The 18191-nt window shown below is 43.0% G+C and overlaps 2 protein-coding genes across 3 annotated transcripts in view; one reads left to right on the plus strand and one right to left on the minus strand.

Moving 5' to 3' along the window:
* Positions 1–3941: 3941 nt before the first annotated feature.
* On the minus strand, positions 3942–14605 carry HSPD1 (heat shock protein family D (Hsp60) member 1). 2 transcript variants are annotated; one of them, XM_055345050.1, is made up of 12 exons: positions 14482–14605; positions 13336–13511; positions 11753–12005; positions 10815–10897; positions 10200–10295; positions 9721–9814; positions 9285–9453; positions 6660–6759; positions 5860–6105; positions 5286–5460; positions 4652–4830; positions 3942–4568 (listed from the first exon to the last, which is right to left on the minus strand). In XM_055345050.1, the coding sequence occupies exons 2-12, from the start codon at positions 13507–13509 to the stop codon at positions 4416–4418; spliced, it is 1722 nt and encodes a 573-aa protein (XP_055201025.1). In that variant the 5' UTR covers positions 13510–13511; positions 14482–14605; the 3' UTR covers positions 3942–4415. The 2 variants fall into 2 exon arrangements, with proteins under 2 accessions (XP_055201025.1, XP_055201024.1); XM_055345049.1 differs by lacking the exon at positions 14482–14605 and adding an exon at positions 14264–14374.
* Positions 14606–14799: 194 nt separating this feature from the next.
* Positions 14800–18191, plus strand: part of MOB4 (MOB family member 4, phocein) — a 41951-nt gene continuing 38559 nt past the window's right edge. Inside the window, exons 1-2 of the mRNA XM_055345054.1 lie at positions 14800–14925; positions 15496–15660. Coding sequence (XP_055201029.1) covers positions 14923–14925; positions 15496–15660 — 168 coding nt within the window. The 5' untranslated portion in view covers positions 14800–14922. The remainder of the gene's footprint in view (positions 14926–15495; positions 15661–18191) is intronic.

Consider the following 18191-nt stretch of genomic DNA (forward strand, 5'->3'; position numbering starts at 1 on the left):
AGTTTCACTGTAGCACTTCATGAAACAAATCTGGGCAAAATTCAGTCTTCCTTTAATTAATAGTGATCTTCCCTCTTTTCAATCTATACCCAACAACCCTCTTGCATTACCTTTCCGGTCAGAGTGCTGTTTGTCTCTTCACATCAACAAGAAACCTCAATAATTAGCTCTCTACATAAAAGCACGTTTGCATCAATTTTTCCAATCAATCTGTTTTGAAAAAAAAAATCTGTTTTGAGTGCCTGCTGTGTGCCAGTTGCTGGTTATACAGTGGTGAAGGACTCCTACAGTCTGCTCACATCAGGCAAAGGGAGAAGCAGGGTCCCCACAGGGAACCTGACGTGGGATGATCCTAGGACCCCTGGATCATGACCTGAGCCAAAGGCAGACGCTCAACCACTGAGACACCCAGGTGTCCCACAAAAGATTTTTTTAATGGCAGACCTAGGACTCAGATAATTTTTTATCCCAGTATATATTACTTGTCTTTTGATGGATATAAGAACCTGTATTTTACTACTACTCTTATAAATGCTATAGATAAACTTTCAGGTTCAGAATCTAACTTAGTGGTTGGGATCTAACTCACTATTATGAAAGTATGTAGATGGTATTTTGGTGAGGGAGCCCAGAAAAATACAAATATTGCCTTGATCCTAGCCATCCATCTAATAACCCTTGATGTTTCCTAACTGTGGTCAGAACAGGCAGGATACAATATACCCAGGGATTCTGGCTCCAGTATCTATCCTCTTTGCTTTATCTAGTGCAATACTCTGGAGGCCCAGAGCCTGTGGACCACTGAGCCACCAGGTGCCCTGGCCTCCTATTTTTAATTTACTTTAAAAATGCAGGGGAAATACTTTAGTGATTTCTTGAGAGAAGTCAAGTGGTAACTAAATTTTTAGAATCCCTGAGTGTCTGTCTGAATATATCACTGTTTTATATACAATACTTGAGTACAGGGATGCCTGGGTGGTTCATTGTCTGCCTTTAGCCCAGGGCGTGATCTGGAGTCCTGGGATCAAGTCCCACATCCTGCTCCCTGCATGGAGCCTGCTTCTCCCTCTGCCTTTGTCTCTGCCTCTCTCTGCGTCTCTCATGAATAAATAAAATCTTTAAAAACAAAAAACAGTATTTGACCTTAGAACTCTACATTAGTTAATATCCTCCCTCCTCTCATCCCAGTTTGAAGCTCTGATTTCATTGTATCCTGGCGTCACGTGCTATTCTTGAAAAACCTTACACCGTTGTTAATCCCAGGGCTTTGTGTAGCGTCCATTTTTTGGTCTCTGGAAGCTTTTATTTTTTTAAAAGATTTTATTTATTCATGAGGGACACAGAAAGGCAGAGACACAGGCAGAGGGAGAAGCAGGCTCCATGCAGGAAGCCCGATGCAGGACTCGATCCCAGGACCCGGGATCACGCCCAGAGCTGAAGGCAGCCGCTCAACTGCTGAGCCACCCAGGCATCCCTCTGGAAGCTTTTAAAATCGACTCTTTACCTATCCTGGGTAGTCTGAAATTGCATGCTCCTGCCCCTTGCCTGGTCCTAATTATGGGTCTTTCATTTAGACTCAGTTACTTGAAACCTGAGGAATCTCCTCTCCGTATTCTCTGGGTCCATCATTCAGGTATTCCTAACTAGACATTCAACCTCCCTCATATTAAATCTAGTTTTTCCTATTTTCCATGTTTTTGTTCCACCTTTTAGATTTCAGTTCTATTTTCCAGGTCCTTTGTCATAGTTTTAATTTCCAATAATGTTTTCTAATTGTTCCTTTTTGTTAGCTTCCTTGGTTTATGGCAGCAGGATCTCATATTTAAGATACTATGATTTAGGGATGCTTGGGTGGCTTAGTGGTTGAGTGTCTGCCTTTGGCCCAGGGCATGAGATCCCAGAGTCCTGGGATTGAGTCCCGCATCGGGCTCCCTGCAGGGAGCCTGCTTCTCCCTCTCCCTGTGTCCCTACCTTTCTCTCGGTGTCTCTCATGAATGAATAAAATCTTTAAAAAAAGAAGTTTCTCCTAGATCCCTTTTGGTTTTGCTATTCTTCATGTTGAGGCTTAATGGTGGTTTGTCCATGAATATTTGAAAGCAAGGGACTACGAGTGTATTGGCTGCGGAATCTCACTGTACAGCGATCGGGTGAGCCAGCCTTTTCATCGGAGGGACTCTCAGAATCAGAAGTCTTTTTCTACATGATTCTCTCTTGTCCAAGAGAAATACGGGAGTAGAAATGCTGGCTAGCTACCGGCATTCTGGAAGGTAAGTGATGGAGAGAAGATAGAGTTGGGTTCCTAATGTATGGACGTCTCTGGCTACCGCTTTCAAGGGGGTTTACGATTGCCTAGATCCTGGTTTAGGGGTTCATTCCAGCCTGGCTCTTCGGTCTAAGAACGTAAGCTCTTCACACCCAGCTCCCTCCCATCAGAGGTTTACCACCTAATAGCTCGGAGACTTTGTATAAGCTACTTAACCTTTCAGCCTATTTACCTTCGTGTGGCATAGGTTTAGAAAGGAGTCCCTAATCCAAGGTTCCGGACTTAAACCAAGTATTTTAGTTCAGTGTCTAGCACAGAACACTAACTTTTTCCTCTGCTCGTGTCTTTAGGCTGGCTGTGCTCTAATAATCTTTTAAAGTCCAGGTGTTTTTCATCTCTTACCTTTTCTTATAATCACTTAGCTTGGCCTTTAAGGTAATTTAACTATATAAACCCTTTCTCTAACGTTTGATATTGCTTTGCCTTTTGCTACTTCTACAGGCAAAACTAATATTCTAGGCATGTCTTGCTCACTTAAAATGCCTTTTATTTAGTCCCCTTTAATTTAATCTGTTGTCATTCTGTTTCTAACCTGGCCAAAGCACAGGTAGTTCTAGGTGCAAATTTCAAGTGACTGGCTTTTGATCTGTGATTTTTTCCTTTTGTCTGAGCTTTGCATTACCAAGGGCATTTGCCTTAAACCCTAGCTTATCCCAGTCTCTAAAACGGCAGCCCCAAGGCCAAACTGAGCAGCAGACTAGGTCCTTTGGCACAGGTGAAAGCAAGTATGTAGATGTTAAACATGATCTTGTGCTTTCAATTTATAATGTAGTAAATCTAGAAAACAAAGTTATGTCTTAAAACTCATTCTGCCCCAAACATGTATGCAGCCAGTTTTAAAAATAAGCCACACACACAAAAAAATTTTAAAAAGCCACATTTCCATTCTATTTTCTCCAATAAAGACCAAGTACATGTAGTCAGAAATCTGCCTTAATTTTTTTTTAAAGATTTTATTCATGAGACACAGAGAGAGGGAGGGAGAAGCAGGCTCCGTGCAGGGAGCCCAACGTGGGATTCGATCCGGGGTCTCCAGGATCAAGCCCTGGGCTGAAGGCGGCGCTAAACTGCTGAGCCACCCAGGCTGCCCCTGCCTTAAATTGTTAATAAAGGTGAAAATACTGGATCAGGCCAGGCCTATCAAGGATGCCCTTCCCCACCGCTAATGATGCTTGAAAGGCACACCTCTCTCCTTTCCACTTTGTACACTCCTACTACAAACCCTTCCCTTCTCACCTAACAGGAACCCATTTTTTTTTCTTATAATCTCTACATGCAGTGTGGGGTTCGAACTCACAAACCCAAGATCAAGTCCCATGCTCTTCCAACTGAGCCAGACAGGTGTTCCAGGAACCCAGTTCTTACTATGTGGAGGCTTTGAAGCAGGAATCATAACCTCCATAAGAAGGGACAAATTGCCCCTTTATGACAAGACCTCAACACACAATACTGTCCCCACAGGAACTTCCTATTACCTATGTCGTAATATAATTGTCTTTAGCAAAGAGAAACAGGAGACTACTCCAGATAGAATAATGTTTTACACACTTGTGCCAAACTCTACCCCTCCATCCACTGGCTTTGATTTATCTTCTAGATCATGGAAAGGCTAACACAATTAACTTTAAACAAATTTTTATTACACAAAGGTTGTCACATAATTGGATATTTTTCTACTTTGTACACAATTATTCTTACTCTCCACCGAAAGGCTGCTTAACTTTTCATCTGGTGATGGCAAACACTAAAATCCTGATTTTAACAGAATAGTAGTAAAAATGCCTCAGTGATTTAAGTTGAAAGCAGTACATTGGTACATGGCTCTTGCACTCAGTTATCAGGAATGTACAAATGTCTTTTTATTCAAAAATACAAAATAAATTATCTGTAGGCATGGACAATGACAGCAGTAAACCATTATATGTTGTCAACTGAAACCAGTAACTGATGGTTATAGCGATTTTCTTAAACATCAGCCAGCCTTTTCTTCAGTCATTTCCTTGAACTGACTTCTCTGAAGTTATGGTTGAGGAACACAGCCTTGAGCTTCCTCTCACAGTTCATTAAGAATGATAAAGCACTATTCTAGGAATCAGAACATGCCACCTCCCATACCACCTCCCATTCCACCCATTCCACCCATTCCCGGGTCCTTCTCTTCTTTAGGAATTTCGGTGACTACAACTTCTGCCGTGGTTAACAGAGAGGCCACTCCAGCAGCATCCAATAAAGCAGTTCTTACCACCTAAGAAAGAAATTTGGTAAATATATTACCTTTTTCCTTAGTGAAAAATGAACAAGACTTTTAGAAAATGATCAACTATTTACCTTAGTTGGATCAATGATTCCTTTTTCCACCATATTCACAAAATCTCCAAGCATAGCATCATAACCAACTTCTGAGGAACTCTGCATAATTTTCTCAACTATCAATGATCCTTCAACACCTGCATTCTTAGCAATGGTCATTGCAGGAATCTTGAGTGTTCTCTTAATAATTTCGATACCTAAAGATAAAATTTAGCAGACTGTAGTTTTTCTTTTTCTTTAAAGATTTTACTTATTCATGAGAACAGAGGCAGAAACACAGGCAGAGGGAGACGCAGGCCTCCTGCAGGGAGTCCCATGCGCAACTGGAACCCCAGACGACCTGGATCACACCCTGACCCAAAGGCAGATGCCCAACCGCTGAGCCTCCCCAGGCATCCCCAGTTTCATTCTTTTGTAAAAATTACAATTCTATTTGTCCACAGGTCAAATCATTCCCCCTGGACATGACTGCATCTTTCACCTTTTTTCTAATTTCCCTGGACATGATTGCATCTTTCATTTATTTTCTAATTATCAGTGCTCTTCTAATGCTATTCTGAAATGTTTGTGGTTTATTGTTCTATTTAATGGGCAACTGCATTCTAAAAGACTAAAATCAGGTTGCTAATCAACTCATGAAAGGCAATTTTACCAATTCTTTGATCTTCATTAGCTGGAGTTATTGAATCCAAGGCTGGAATGCACCGAAGCAGGGCACAACCTCCTCCCAGAACAATGCCTTCTTCAACAGCAGCTCTTGTGGCATTGAGGGCATCTGTAACTCGGTCTTTCTTTTCATTCACTTCAACATCACTTGTCCCACCAACCTAACGATTAAAAGAATTCCAGTTAGTATGGGTTTCTCCCATTCAAGATGCTGACTGGCAAGAGTCACTGAAAAGCACGGAGTTCACTTAAAAACATGTAAAAAAGGTCGCCTATTTGTTAAAAGTGACTGCATGATTAAAGAGCTAATAGGGTCAGTGCAGTGTCTCACATCAGTCCAACACACTATCATTAACAAAACACCTTTTTCCCTAGCAATACCAAGCTCACTTCTGGCTTTAAGGAGAGTATTCCAAAAAAATTTTATATAATATATATCTCCATGACAAAGTTATTTCCCAAAACATTTTGGTTACACGGCACTATTGGAGAATACCACAGAAACAAAATCATTCTTGAGTTCAGAACCCAAGAAACTCATTTCCAACAATGAATCTTACCTTCAACACAGCTACTCCATCTGAGAGTTTTGCCAGACGCTCATTCAGCTTTTCCTTTTCGTATTCACTAGTTGTGATATCTAACTGCTCAATGATTTCTTGAATACGTTTTTCAATTTGAGCCTTGTCACCTTTTCCTTTTAAAAGCATGGCATCATCTTTGGTCACAATGACCTCTCCAACTTTTCCTAAGTCATGAGGCTGAACTTCTTCGAGATTTAGAGTCAACCCTTCTTCCCCAAACACCTACAAAAATATTTAAAAATGAACCGTTGCAGCTTGGTTTTTCATTATACCAAGCTTATCAGTAATACATCAGGTGGGTGTTTTGAGGAGATAAACATCTTAGAATACTGTATTCTTTGAAATGTGAAATTTCAAGACCAGTTCTAGTCCAGAGAAGACGTGATCAAGTTTTTCACTGCATTTCCCACTTCTCACTTAATCCTCAATCAGAATTAATTAGCTTTATTTCAGAAAAGTATAAACTCAATTCCTCTGAGGTCACACTTTTGGTGGAACCAGGACTAGACCTTAGACCTAAACAATTAAGTCCTATGTCTTTTCTATTGTATTGAACACATATTAGTCAAATAATCCTATTCTTGGGCTAGACTCATAGCAAGTTAGAGCAGGGACCTGGGCACATTTAATCAAACCTTTACCTCGAAAACATCCAACAGAAACAAAAATTAATAGTTAATAATAAATGATTGTGAAAAACCTAAAATCTACCTATAAATTTTAGGCCTGGAAGTATATAACATTCAGTAAACCAACATCACATATATTTTACTTACTGCGCCACCAGTAGCAATAGCCATATCTTTAAGCTGGTTCTTTCTATTGTCACCAAAACCTGGAGCTTTGACTGCCACAACCTGAAGACCGACTTTTAGCCTGTTAAGAACAATAAGAATGAGATTTAAAGTTAATTAAAATGGTTGTCTAGTTTTAAGTTCTTAGTACTAAGATTACTTAGGAAACCACACTTTTTTAAAAAAAAGGTTTTATTTATTTGAGAGAGTGAGGGGACGCCTGGGTGGCTCGGTGGCTCATGGTGTGATCCCGGGGTCCTGGGATTGAGTCCCACATCAGGCTCCTCGCAGGGAGCCTGCTTCCCCCCTCTGCCTATGACTCTGCCTCTCTGTCTCTCTCATGAATAAATAAATCAAATCTCTTAAAAAAAAAAAGAGAAAGAGAGCACATGAATGGGGGTGGGGGGGGGGAGGCACCCAACATGGGGCTCAATCCCAGGACCCCCGAGGACCGTGATCTGAGCTGAAAGCAGACATATAACTGACTAAGCCACCCAAGCACCCCTGGAAACCACACTTTACAATTTTTTGCTTCCTACCAACTTTTAGTCAAATTAAGACATGAAAGAGCACCTTTCCATTCATCCGTATTTGCCATTACCTTTGTCAAAAATTGTTGACCTTACGGTTAAACTGAACCCAGGAAATAAATGCTAACATAAAGCAAAAAACTTTTAAGTTAACTACAGTGATAACTATTTTATAGATTGTGAAGATTAGAACAGTCACCAAATATTAAGTTTGCAGATGTAATAAGCATTTATCCCTACACCCTATTTGTTCTATTTAGTAATGGATCAAGTTACTACTGAAGTTTGAGCAGTGTTCTTAATTCAGTTCCTTTACATATGTGTTGCTGATAAATAGCATTAAGTTCACCTGCGATTTTATCATGTAATGAATATCTGGAATATATAATCAAAGGAATGTCCACTTGAGACCAGACTGTGTGAAAAAGGAGTATTTAAACTGTTAAAGACAGAGTTGGTCTATTTTATTAAAGGGCCAAATAAAAATCAGAGGGACAGATAAACATAGTATGCCAAATCAATCAGCCATCCAAAGCTACAGACACCAGTAAGATGGCTCAATGAAACTCTGGAGGTCTATTTTTTTTTTTTTTATTTTGACTTAAAATCCCACAATCTCCTAAAGCTTTTCATAACCCAAAAAGCAAATCCAAGCTAACAAACATTCAAGGATAAGTCAACTCATTCGGAGCTTTTGTGTCAAGGTATGCACTCTCCCATAGAACTATTTTGTTTGTCCATTTCCATTACAATTGGAAAATTATTACTGCTAGAGCAGCCCAGAGGGCTCAGCGGTTTAGTGCCGCCTTCAGCCCAGGGCATGATCCTGGAGACCCAGGATCGAGTCCCATGTCGGGCTCCCTGCATGGAGCCGGCTTCTCCCTCTGCCTGTGTCTCTGCCTCTGTGTGTCTCTCCTGAATAAATATAATCCTCAAGAAAATTATTACTTCTAATATACCTCAATTCTAGGAATAGGAAGATTATGTATTTTAAAAACATTCTAATATTCTTTTTTAAAATTTAATCTCCACACCCATGTGAGACTCGAACTCACAATCAAGATCAAGAGTCACATGCTCTTCTGACGGAGACAGCCATGCACCACAGTAAGGCCCTAACACTTTTATAGCAGGAACTACTAGTCTTAAAGTAAAAAATAATATATTATAGTTTAAAAAATTAAGCGAAGACACTTTATCTTAGATTGAATGTCAAATTCTCTATTTCAGACCATTAATTAAAATTTCCTTTGATAGGATCTCTGGGTGGCTCAGCAGTTGAGCGCCTACCTTCAGCCCAGGGCGTGATCCTGTGGTCCCAGGATCGAGCCCCACAACGGGTTCCCTGCATGGAGCCTGCTTCTCCCTCTCTCTGTGCCTCATGAATAAATAAATAAAATCTTTTAAAAAAAAGTTTTGGGATCCCTGGGTGGCGCAGCGGTTTAGCGCCTGCCTTTGGCTCAGGGCGTAATCCTGGAGACCAGGGATCAAATCCCACGTCGGGCTCCCAGTGCATGGAGCCTGCTTCTCCCTCTGCCTATGTCTCTGCCCCTCTCTCTGTGTGTGTGTGACTATAGTAAATAAATAAAAATTTAAAAAAAAAACAAAAATTTTTTTTGAGATTTGCTTTATTCATGAGACACAGAGGCAGAGACCCTCTCCCTCTCAGCAGAGGGAGAAGCAGGCTCCCTGTGGGGAGCCTGATGCAGGATTTGATCTCAGGACCTCGGGATCAAAGACAGTCAACCATTGAGCCACCCTTAACATTTTAACAGATTATGTAACTAAATACGTTTTGACCCAAAATTGAAAAAAAAAACAGTAGTTTACTTATAATTAAATAAGTATCACATTCAAAATTAGGCTGTCTTATGAAAAACTTGCACAAAATATTAAGGACTTTCAAACAGAACTCATTCAAAAAGAACAAACCATTTTAACAGAGCTCACAAAGCAAACCTGTATATATGCTAATTCGAGTGGTGCAATGTGGGGGTACATAAAGGGTATTTCAAACACCAATATAAAAAAACTGCCTTTCATCTGGAAATGTAAATCAAATACGAAAGCCTATTACCTATTTAAAACAAGTGTACTCAGAGCTTCTCCATCAACATCTTCAGCAATTATGACCAAGGGCTTACGGTGAGCATTGGCAATTTCAAGAGCAGGTACAATGGACTGGACACTAGAAATCTTCTTTTCACTCAAGAGAACATAGGCATCTTGGAATTCACATTTCTGACCTGCAAAAATAAACATTTCAAACCAACTTAAGACATTGTAACAATATCCTGAAAATAACTGCAATTTAGTTAAGTGAAAAAACTATAAACCAAAGTTTTAGTACATCTCAAATAACTGAGTTCATGTTTTTCCCTTCATTTCTCATTTACAATAACTTTTGGGATACCTAAATTTATCTTTTAGAAGTATGACCTGATTAATGCTTACAGTGTGACCCATGGTAACCTGTATATTTTCTTTAATTTCATTTACTGACTTGTTCTTACCTTTTGACGTATTAATAAAGTATGGAGAAATATAACCTCGATCAAACTTCATGCCTTCAATAATTTCCAATTCATCATTCAGTGTTTTTCCATCCTATAAAAATCAATTAGCTGTATGAATTTCATTACAGAAACACAGTAAGTTGTAATTATAGACCAGATTAGAAGACCGCACTGATCACAAGGGATCCAGGCGTGTAAATATGCAAATGCCCTAGGGGATCAAACTGCAATTCTGCAAAAATTTCAAAAATGCATTTTTGAATTTTTACATCTAGAAGAATAGTATCATTTAAGTTACAATGGATTCCTCCCTCACAGGGAAGGCTAAAAAATTCACACACAACTCAGGAAATACCCTAGTCTACGTGAATGCTAAAACATGCATAAAGGAATCAAGCTTGAAACACATAAATTTTTCTATTTGAAGACTGTTTTGATCAGACAACTCATCTCAAGCTATCATTAAAAACACTTACCTTTACTGTGATGACACCCTTTCTTCCAACCTTTTTCATTGCATCAGAAATGATGTTGCCAATTTCTTTGTCTCCATTTGCAGAAATCGTAGCAACCTAAAACAATCAAGTTACTCTTCCAAGTTACAAAGATAAGGCCAGCATCCCCAGTCAGCTCCCCTCCCTTTTCCTAGTAACTTCAAAACTGATATATTGGGGCAGGGGGAACCTATGGACAAGCAGATGTGGTCTAATAGGTCTAACAATTATTTTTAAACTTACCATTTGGCTAGAGTATTTTTAAAAGAAATAAAATAAACATTTTTTTTAAAAAAAGGGAGAATATCCCCCCTTCTTGGAAAAAGTGGCAATATTCTAACATGACAAAAATTATGCACCTTTTGACAAATAGCTGAAGAATATCTTCCATACAAACAAATGAGTTTTACTCACAGCCATGTAAAACTAAAGTGACCACTAAGACTCTAGTTACGGTCACTGCATGATTTTCAGATGTTTTTTAAGCAGTAAGAAGAAATGCTTTCCATGTCAAGTGACTGGGTGGTAACATTATTCTGACACTGGTATAGGATTATGGAATAAAATCACATTTATCATAATATGAAAAATCCTTACCTGTGCAATTTCTTCAGGGGTTGTCACGGGTTTAGACTGCTTCTTAAGTTCAGCAATTACAGCATCAACAGCTAACATCACACCTTATTTAAGAATAAATGCCATTACAAAGCTTATTCTCTCAGGGCTCCACACCAAGTAAAAATTTCAATTTCGTGTTAAATGTTTTAATGTTAACGGCCTATATAATGCATCTATGCCAGCACTTTTCCTAATTGCATAGAGTTGAATGGCACGCACCAAAACAAGAACTTTAGTAAGTGAAGACTCACAAGCCAAAATTATTTTGAAAACTGGTCTAAAGGAAAAAAACCAAGAGCATAATTTCAATAATTTCACCATTCAACTCATTCTATGTAAGCTATTGACAATCCATCATGTTGCATGTTTCCAACAGGGTCACCCAACACTTTCCTCAACTGTAGGACAGGGTTATGCCCCTACAGGTTTTAATTATCTGAAATTTTCTCATTTAATATATAATCAAAAAATTTGCTTTAACAGTCAATAGCATCACAACATGGATTTATGAGAATCCAATTTTGTTCAACGAGTAGGATTAGTTCTGGCTCTTCCCTTTGAGAAATATAACTTAAAGAAAAAAATCCAGGGACGCCTGGGTGGCTCAATGGTTGAGCATCTGCCTTCAGCCCAGGGTGTGATCCTGGAGTCCCAGGATCGAGTCCCACATCGGGCTCCCTTGCAGGGAGCCTGCTTCTCCCTCTGCCTGTGTCTCTGTCTTTCATGAATGAATAAATAAATCTTAAAAAAAAAAAAAAAAAAAAACTAGCATAGTACCCATCGCATAAGGCAGGCATATAATTGCTATTTGCCAAAGGAAAACTCAATTTAAGACTTTTTTTTTTGAGAGAGGAGAAACAAGACTTAACTTTTTAAGACACTTCAAAACACTGGCAACAATGAAGAGACTTTCCTACCTCTCCTGATTTCCACAGGATTAGCACCTTTGCTAATCTTCTCGAAGCCTTCCTTGGCAATAGAGCGTGCCAAGACAGTAGCAGTAGTGGTGCCATCCCCAGCTTCTTCGTTTGTGTTATTGGCAACATCTTGAACAAGTTTAGCGCCAATATTTTTATATTTGTCTTTTAAGTCAATTGACTTTGCTACGGTCACACCATCTTTTGTTACTTTGGGACTTCCCCAACTCTGCTCAATAATCACTGTTCTTCCCTATAATTAGAGGGAAAAAAAGTGACAGAATCACATACCTGAGTGCATTTAGCTTGAAACACAATGAACAGTTTTTAATTACTTGAAAGCCTCAACACAAGTTGTCGCTTTTCTTAAATGTGCAAGAATCTCAAAGGCAAATCCATCAGTGTTCTTAGCTTACAAACAAAATGACCTTTTCTGTTGCCAAATGCATAACCATGCATGAAGGTTTTATGGAAGATAAAAATCCCAGAGACTAAAATTGTCATCTCATTAAAACATACACACACACAGAAAACCAAACAACCTGGTAGCTCATAATGAAATTTCAGAATATCCTTCACATGATTCATAATTAAGTTTTGTCCAGTGCCTGCTATCTATGAAAATAATAAGAAAAGAGACTTCAAAATTTAGCTACTAAATAAAATACCAAAAGCAAGGCAAGTACAGTTCACTCTTCCAGGGGCTGAGTCAATGTTAAATCTCACATCATGGTGCAAACAGTATTAGCAGCTTCTGGATCTGAACCAAAGCTGCTACTTGGGAGGCATGCAAATGCCACGTTTTATACAATATGTATCAATACTCTGATATTGGATCTGTCAACCTGCAATCAAGCATCACTCCATTTGTGCATCACCTTCAAAGGTCTCCTCAAAACGGGTTACCCTTTCACTCATCACCCTCTTCATATTAAATGAGACAAAAATCTTCATTACAATACTTCCACCAATGGTATGAACTGCCAGGGAAAAATCCAAACCTTAAGCAGGCAAGCAAGATTAATTCTACCTCCCATTTTCAAATCCACTTTGAGCTGTGAGTTACCACTCCATTACATCAGACATTGTAGGAAAGAAAGTTTCGCAAATTTTAAAGAAACGGTTTTAAGACCGTTCTTATCTACGTAAAAGAAAAGAGTAAGCAGTAATTGGGAACTCTTACGTATTTATTGGAGATTTTTTTTTTTTAAGGTTAAGGACAACTTTATTACTTCCAGAGGCTTTTATCGTCAGTACGCGGTTCTGATTGCAATACCTTCCTCAGACTGCACGAGGAGCCCAGGATCCATAAGTCATCAGGGTCAACACAGGTAGGGCAATTTTCATCAAGAAAATACTAGTAGCTTAACCTAAATCTAGGCTCCTGAATTTATTACATGTTACAGACCCAAATCAGAGAGCTGTCCCAGTATCTAGATAAGTCCTACTGATTATAAATGAGTGAACAATGGATACGGAAGTACTTACTGCTCAACAGCTCGGTGGGACTCTCAGACATAATTAAATTTCTACTCCTGAACTCACGATACTGTAAATTCCAACAAAATAAAAAACACTGATACCTTTGGCCCCATAGTAACGGCGACGGCATCGGCTAGGAGATCTACACCTTGAAGCATTAAGGCTCGGGCATCGGCACCGAATTTTACATCCTTGGCGTAGGCCCGAGTGAGATGAGGAGCCAGGGCTCTGGACACTGGCCTGACGTGGCGGAGGACTGCGGGTAATCGAAGCATTTCTGCGGGGGGGCGGAAAGCACCAGGTTAGCAGTACTCCCACACTAGCTGCACCCTTGGTGCCCCGCAGCTACCCGGACACCGCACGGCCTGCCCCGGGTAACAGCGGGCACCCGCGCCAGCGCCCACGTGAGGCCGACCGCGCGCCCACCCCGCGGCACGCGCAGAGCACGCCCATCGCCTTCCCCGCGGCCGCTAAAACCGAGGGAACCTTTTACCGCTTCAACAACTTAGAGAAAATGCGCTCCCGAAAACCCAAGTCTGCAGCAAAGGCATGGGCGCTCGAGGGAGGAGGGGAAAAAAAAAAAACCCATTCCTGAAGGTACAAAAATGTGCTTAGTAAGATGCGTCTCCGGGCGGCGGCTCAGGGCCTGTGCCCGGAGCACCCGGGGCCGCCACGCTGGGGGCCCGGCCCACGTGTCTTTCCCTCAGGACGCCCTCCGCAAGGTCACGGTGTGCGCGGGGCCCGCGGCGGCTGCGACCACCCAGCGCGGCGCCCTGCGGCCGGCCCGGGGGGCGGCAGGGGCGGGCCCGCCGAGCACGCTCCCGACCCCCACCCCGGGCCAGCCCGCCCGCGGCGCCCTGCCCGGGGGCAGTGCGGGCTGCACGTGACGGCAGCGCCGGACCCCGTGAGGCCTGGCCCGGCGGCGGGGTCTGCGCGCCCTGGGGGCCCCGGCCCTCGCCCTCGCCCTCCCGCCGCCCTCTCAGACCGCGGGGGGGGGGGGCGGCGCTCCGGGGCGCGGGCGCGGGGTACCTGCGGGACGGCGGCGGAGCGTGCGGGCGGCGAGGCAGGCCGGCGGCGGCGACTGAGGGGCAGAGCGCACGGCGCGCACGGCAAAGAGCCAGTGTCCCCTCCCTCCGCCGCCCTCCCCCCGCCCCCCGGCCCCGCGCGCGCCGGCGCCTCCCAGCCCTGCCCGCCCGCCCGGGCCCGGCAATCGGCACGCGCCCCGCGCCAGCCCCGCCCCTCGCTACCCGCGGCAGGGCCAGGCCGGCGGGCTCAGCCCCCTGCGGCCGGCTTAGGCTAGTTCCCGGGCTGCGCTGGGTTCCAGAACTTTCCGGGAAGCGCGGCGCTCTCTGGGGGGGTCAAGGTTCACGGCGCGTCATTTCCGGGAGAGGGGCGAGGAGGTAGTACTTTCACCTCCGCGGGCGGCCTGGAAAGGCCTAGAAAGAAGTCCCGTTTCCTTCCGCCTGGGCGTCCCCGCGTCAGCGGCCGAAGCGCGGGGCCGGGGGCCAATCGCAGCGCGCGCTGGCGCGGCCACCCTCTCCTGCGGGGAGGGGCGGGGCGCGGGAGCGAGCGCGCATGCGCGCCGGGCGGCCTTTTCCCATGTTCACGTGGCCTGGGGGTCGGACTGCGGGTCTCCTGGCGGCGGCGGCGGCGGCTCCAGAGCGAGTGGGACTGCGGCGGCCGGAGGCATGGTGAGGCCCGCGGGAGCTGGCGGCGGGCCCTACCCGAAGCGCGGGGGCAGCCGTGCGGGGAGGGGAGGGGGCCCCGAGGGGCTCAGCTGCAGGGGCCGCGCGGAGGACGGGCTCACCGCCCCTCGCCGGCGCCTGGGCCCTGCACGCGGGAGCCCGGCTCGCCTGCAGCCCGGGCCGGGGACGGACGCGCCTCCCGCGGGGCCTCTGCCCGTGCAGCATCTGCGGAAGCCCGGCTGCAGGCGCGCGCCTTGATGGCTTTTGCAGAAATGTCCTGGAGAAACCCAAGGAAGGAAAATCTTTGACCTTGAAGTCAACCAAGGTTGCCCTTAAAGCTCGTCCGAGGGCTGAGCACAGCAGCAGCAGCAACCCCTAACAGCTGCAGAACGGGAAATTAGACTCATGAGAGCAAAACACTCAAGTGGCGTGTTTTTTTTTTTTTCCTTTAAACGAATTTGAGCCTTGGCGTTAACTTTGAAAGCCACGCACGTGCTTTTTTGACGAGTAACGCCGAGAATATAATCGCATAACTACTGCTGTTTCAAATTTGACGTCCCATTTCCTCTCTTACAGGCAGGGCAGGCGTTTAGGAAGTTTCTTCCCCTCTTTGACCGGGTTTTAGTCGAAAGGAGTGCAGCTGAAACTGTAACCAAAGGAGGTATCATGCTACCAGAAAAATCTCAAGGGAAAGTGTTGCAAGCAACAGTAGTGGCTGTTGGATCAGGTTCCAAAGGAAAGGTAAGTGGGGCTAACGTTGAACCGTTTTTATGTGGAGTGGAGGGGGGAAAAAAAGAAATCTCGATTATTAAAAGCAGTTAACCATTTGGTGGCCGAGTATGATCGGCCTTTTCTTCAAATTCTAAGTCTTTGATAAACCAAAAAACCGTATTTAAGATGATTCGTGGGTGCTTTTACAAGTTGGGGAAAATTTAAACTCTAGGTTTGACCTCTAACCTCGTAATTGCCCTAATCTTTTAACTCTTTTTGGCCTTAGTGGGTGTGCTTATGAAAGGAACAGGTTGGACCTAGCTTTACAGGCATTCTCCAGTTGATTGCTTAGACCTCAGACCTCCAAGTCGGACACAATACACAAATGCCTTGGGGTCAGATAGATTAATTGTATTGTTCTAGTTGTCTGTAAGAAAGAAAGTTCTAGCAAGGAGGTGTATCCTGGAGTCAGGACCAGGAAGGAAGGTTTTGGGGCAGGGGCGCTATGCTGCAGTCTCTCAAATCTATACTTTTTTTTTTTTTTTAATTTTTTTTTTCATTTATTCATGAGGCAGAGAAAGGCAGAGGGAGAAGCAGGCTCCATGCTGGGAGCCCGACGTGCGCCTCTATCCTGGGACCACAGGATCATGCCCTGGGCTGAAGGCGGCGCTAAACCCGCTGAGCTACCTGGGCTGCCCAAATCTGTACTTTGATGGAAAGGAAATTGAATCATAAAAGAAGTATATGTTCCAAATTCTGGCAATACGTCTTGAATTTTTGTGTATTGGAAGAAGTTAAACATGACCACCACATATGCAGTTTCATAAACAGATCTTGTGTAGTCTGGAGGTTATGTTAATATTTAACCAAAAAGTTAGCTTACCTTAGCGTTTCCAATATAACTCTTTAAACTGTACTCTGAAGTTAGGTTTTAGTTTAAGCATCCCTGTATGCCTTGTTTTGAAGTGTAATTATAACAGTGCTGTTCTTGAGCAAAGAACTACAGTAAAGGGATAAAGCATGTCCCTTGGCCACCAAATCCTTTTTTAGCAGTTGATTTGAGTGAGCATGTTTAATAAAAGGTGTGAATATTTGGTGAACTCTGTTCTAATAAACATCCTTATTTTCTTAAGGGTGGAGAGATTCAACCAGTTAGTGTGAAAGTTGGAGATAAAGTTCTTCTCCCAGAATATGGAGGCACCAAAGTAGTCCTAGATGACAAGGTGTGTAAGTTTAATATTTATTTCTTCTTAAAAGTTAAGTATTTGTTACTAGTTTTCTTAAGTAATGGTTTTCTCTGTCTGCAGGATTATTTCTTATTTAGAGATGGTGACATTCTTGGAAAGTATGTGGACTGAAATCATTCTTAAAACGGCATGAAGCGAAGCTGCCCATTCCAGTGAAGTTGTGAAATCTTGCATCATGTAAATAATTTTCATGTCTCTCTTTTATAATAAACTAATGGTATCCAAACTAATATCCAGTGTCTCTAAAATTTAGTTTTAGTGTATTAATACAGAAATGAGCAAATAAAAATACATAAATGAGTGGTTAATCTTTATTTGGTGATTTAAGATGGTTTAGGGTTTTCCAGTGTTTTAAGTAACCTGCAGAGAATTCTGGGCAATGGGCTTTCCAATTTTCACATTGTATTTCGCTTTATTTAGTAAATTATTGATGCTGATACAAAGTCACAGACTTCTCTTATTTTTAAAAGTAGAAATATTTTAGGGATGCCTGGGTGGCTCAGTGGTTGGGCGTCTGCCTTTGGTTCAGGACGTGATCCTGGAGTCCGGGAATCAAGTCCCACGTCGGGCTCCCACATGGAGTCTGCTTCTCCCTCTGCCTTGTCTCTGCCTCTCTCTGTGTGTCTCTCATGAATAAATAACTGAAATCTTTAAAAACAAATATTTTAAGGGATCCCTGGGTGGCTCAGCGGTTTAGTGCCTGCCTTCGGCCCAGGGCGTGATCCTGGAGTCCCAGGATCTAGTCCCGCATCAGGCTCCCCACATGGAGCCTGCCTCTCCCTCTGCCTGTGTCTCTGCCTCTCTCTCTGTGTCTCATGAATGAATACATAAAATCTTTAAAAAAATAAAATAAAAAACATTTTAACTTCATGTATAACCAGTTTATGTTGAAGTATGGTTTCTCACTTAAGGAATCCAGTGTTAAATGTCTCTTTTCCTAAGTATTGTATTTTTAAGAACTTAATGTAAGGTTACCCATTTTTAGTACTTGGTACTACTACATAACTTACTTTGCAAAAAGTCCATGGAAGGTTTACTAGCCTTGAATGCCTTTCATGTGCCAGGTGTTGGCGTGATAGTGACTGCAGCTAATACTTCAGGAGCATTTTCTATTCCCTGGCTACTGTTGTAGGTACTTGGTGTATATCACTCGTCTTGATCTTTCAACAACCCTCTAGGGTAGTTAATTCTCATCTTGCCAAGGAGGAAGGTAAGAGACACATGCACAGGTTGAGTAATAACCAAGCACACGCTCAGTAGGAGGTGGCAAAGCCAGGATTTGGACATAAGGCATTCCACCTCCAGGTGCTTTGT

The sequence above is a fragment of the Nyctereutes procyonoides genome, unplaced genomic scaffold, assembly GCF_905146905.1.
Source record: "Nyctereutes procyonoides isolate TBG_1078 unplaced genomic scaffold, NYPRO_anot_genome, whole genome shotgun sequence".
NCBI classification, from domain to species: domain Eukaryota; kingdom Metazoa; phylum Chordata; class Mammalia; order Carnivora; family Canidae; genus Nyctereutes; species Nyctereutes procyonoides.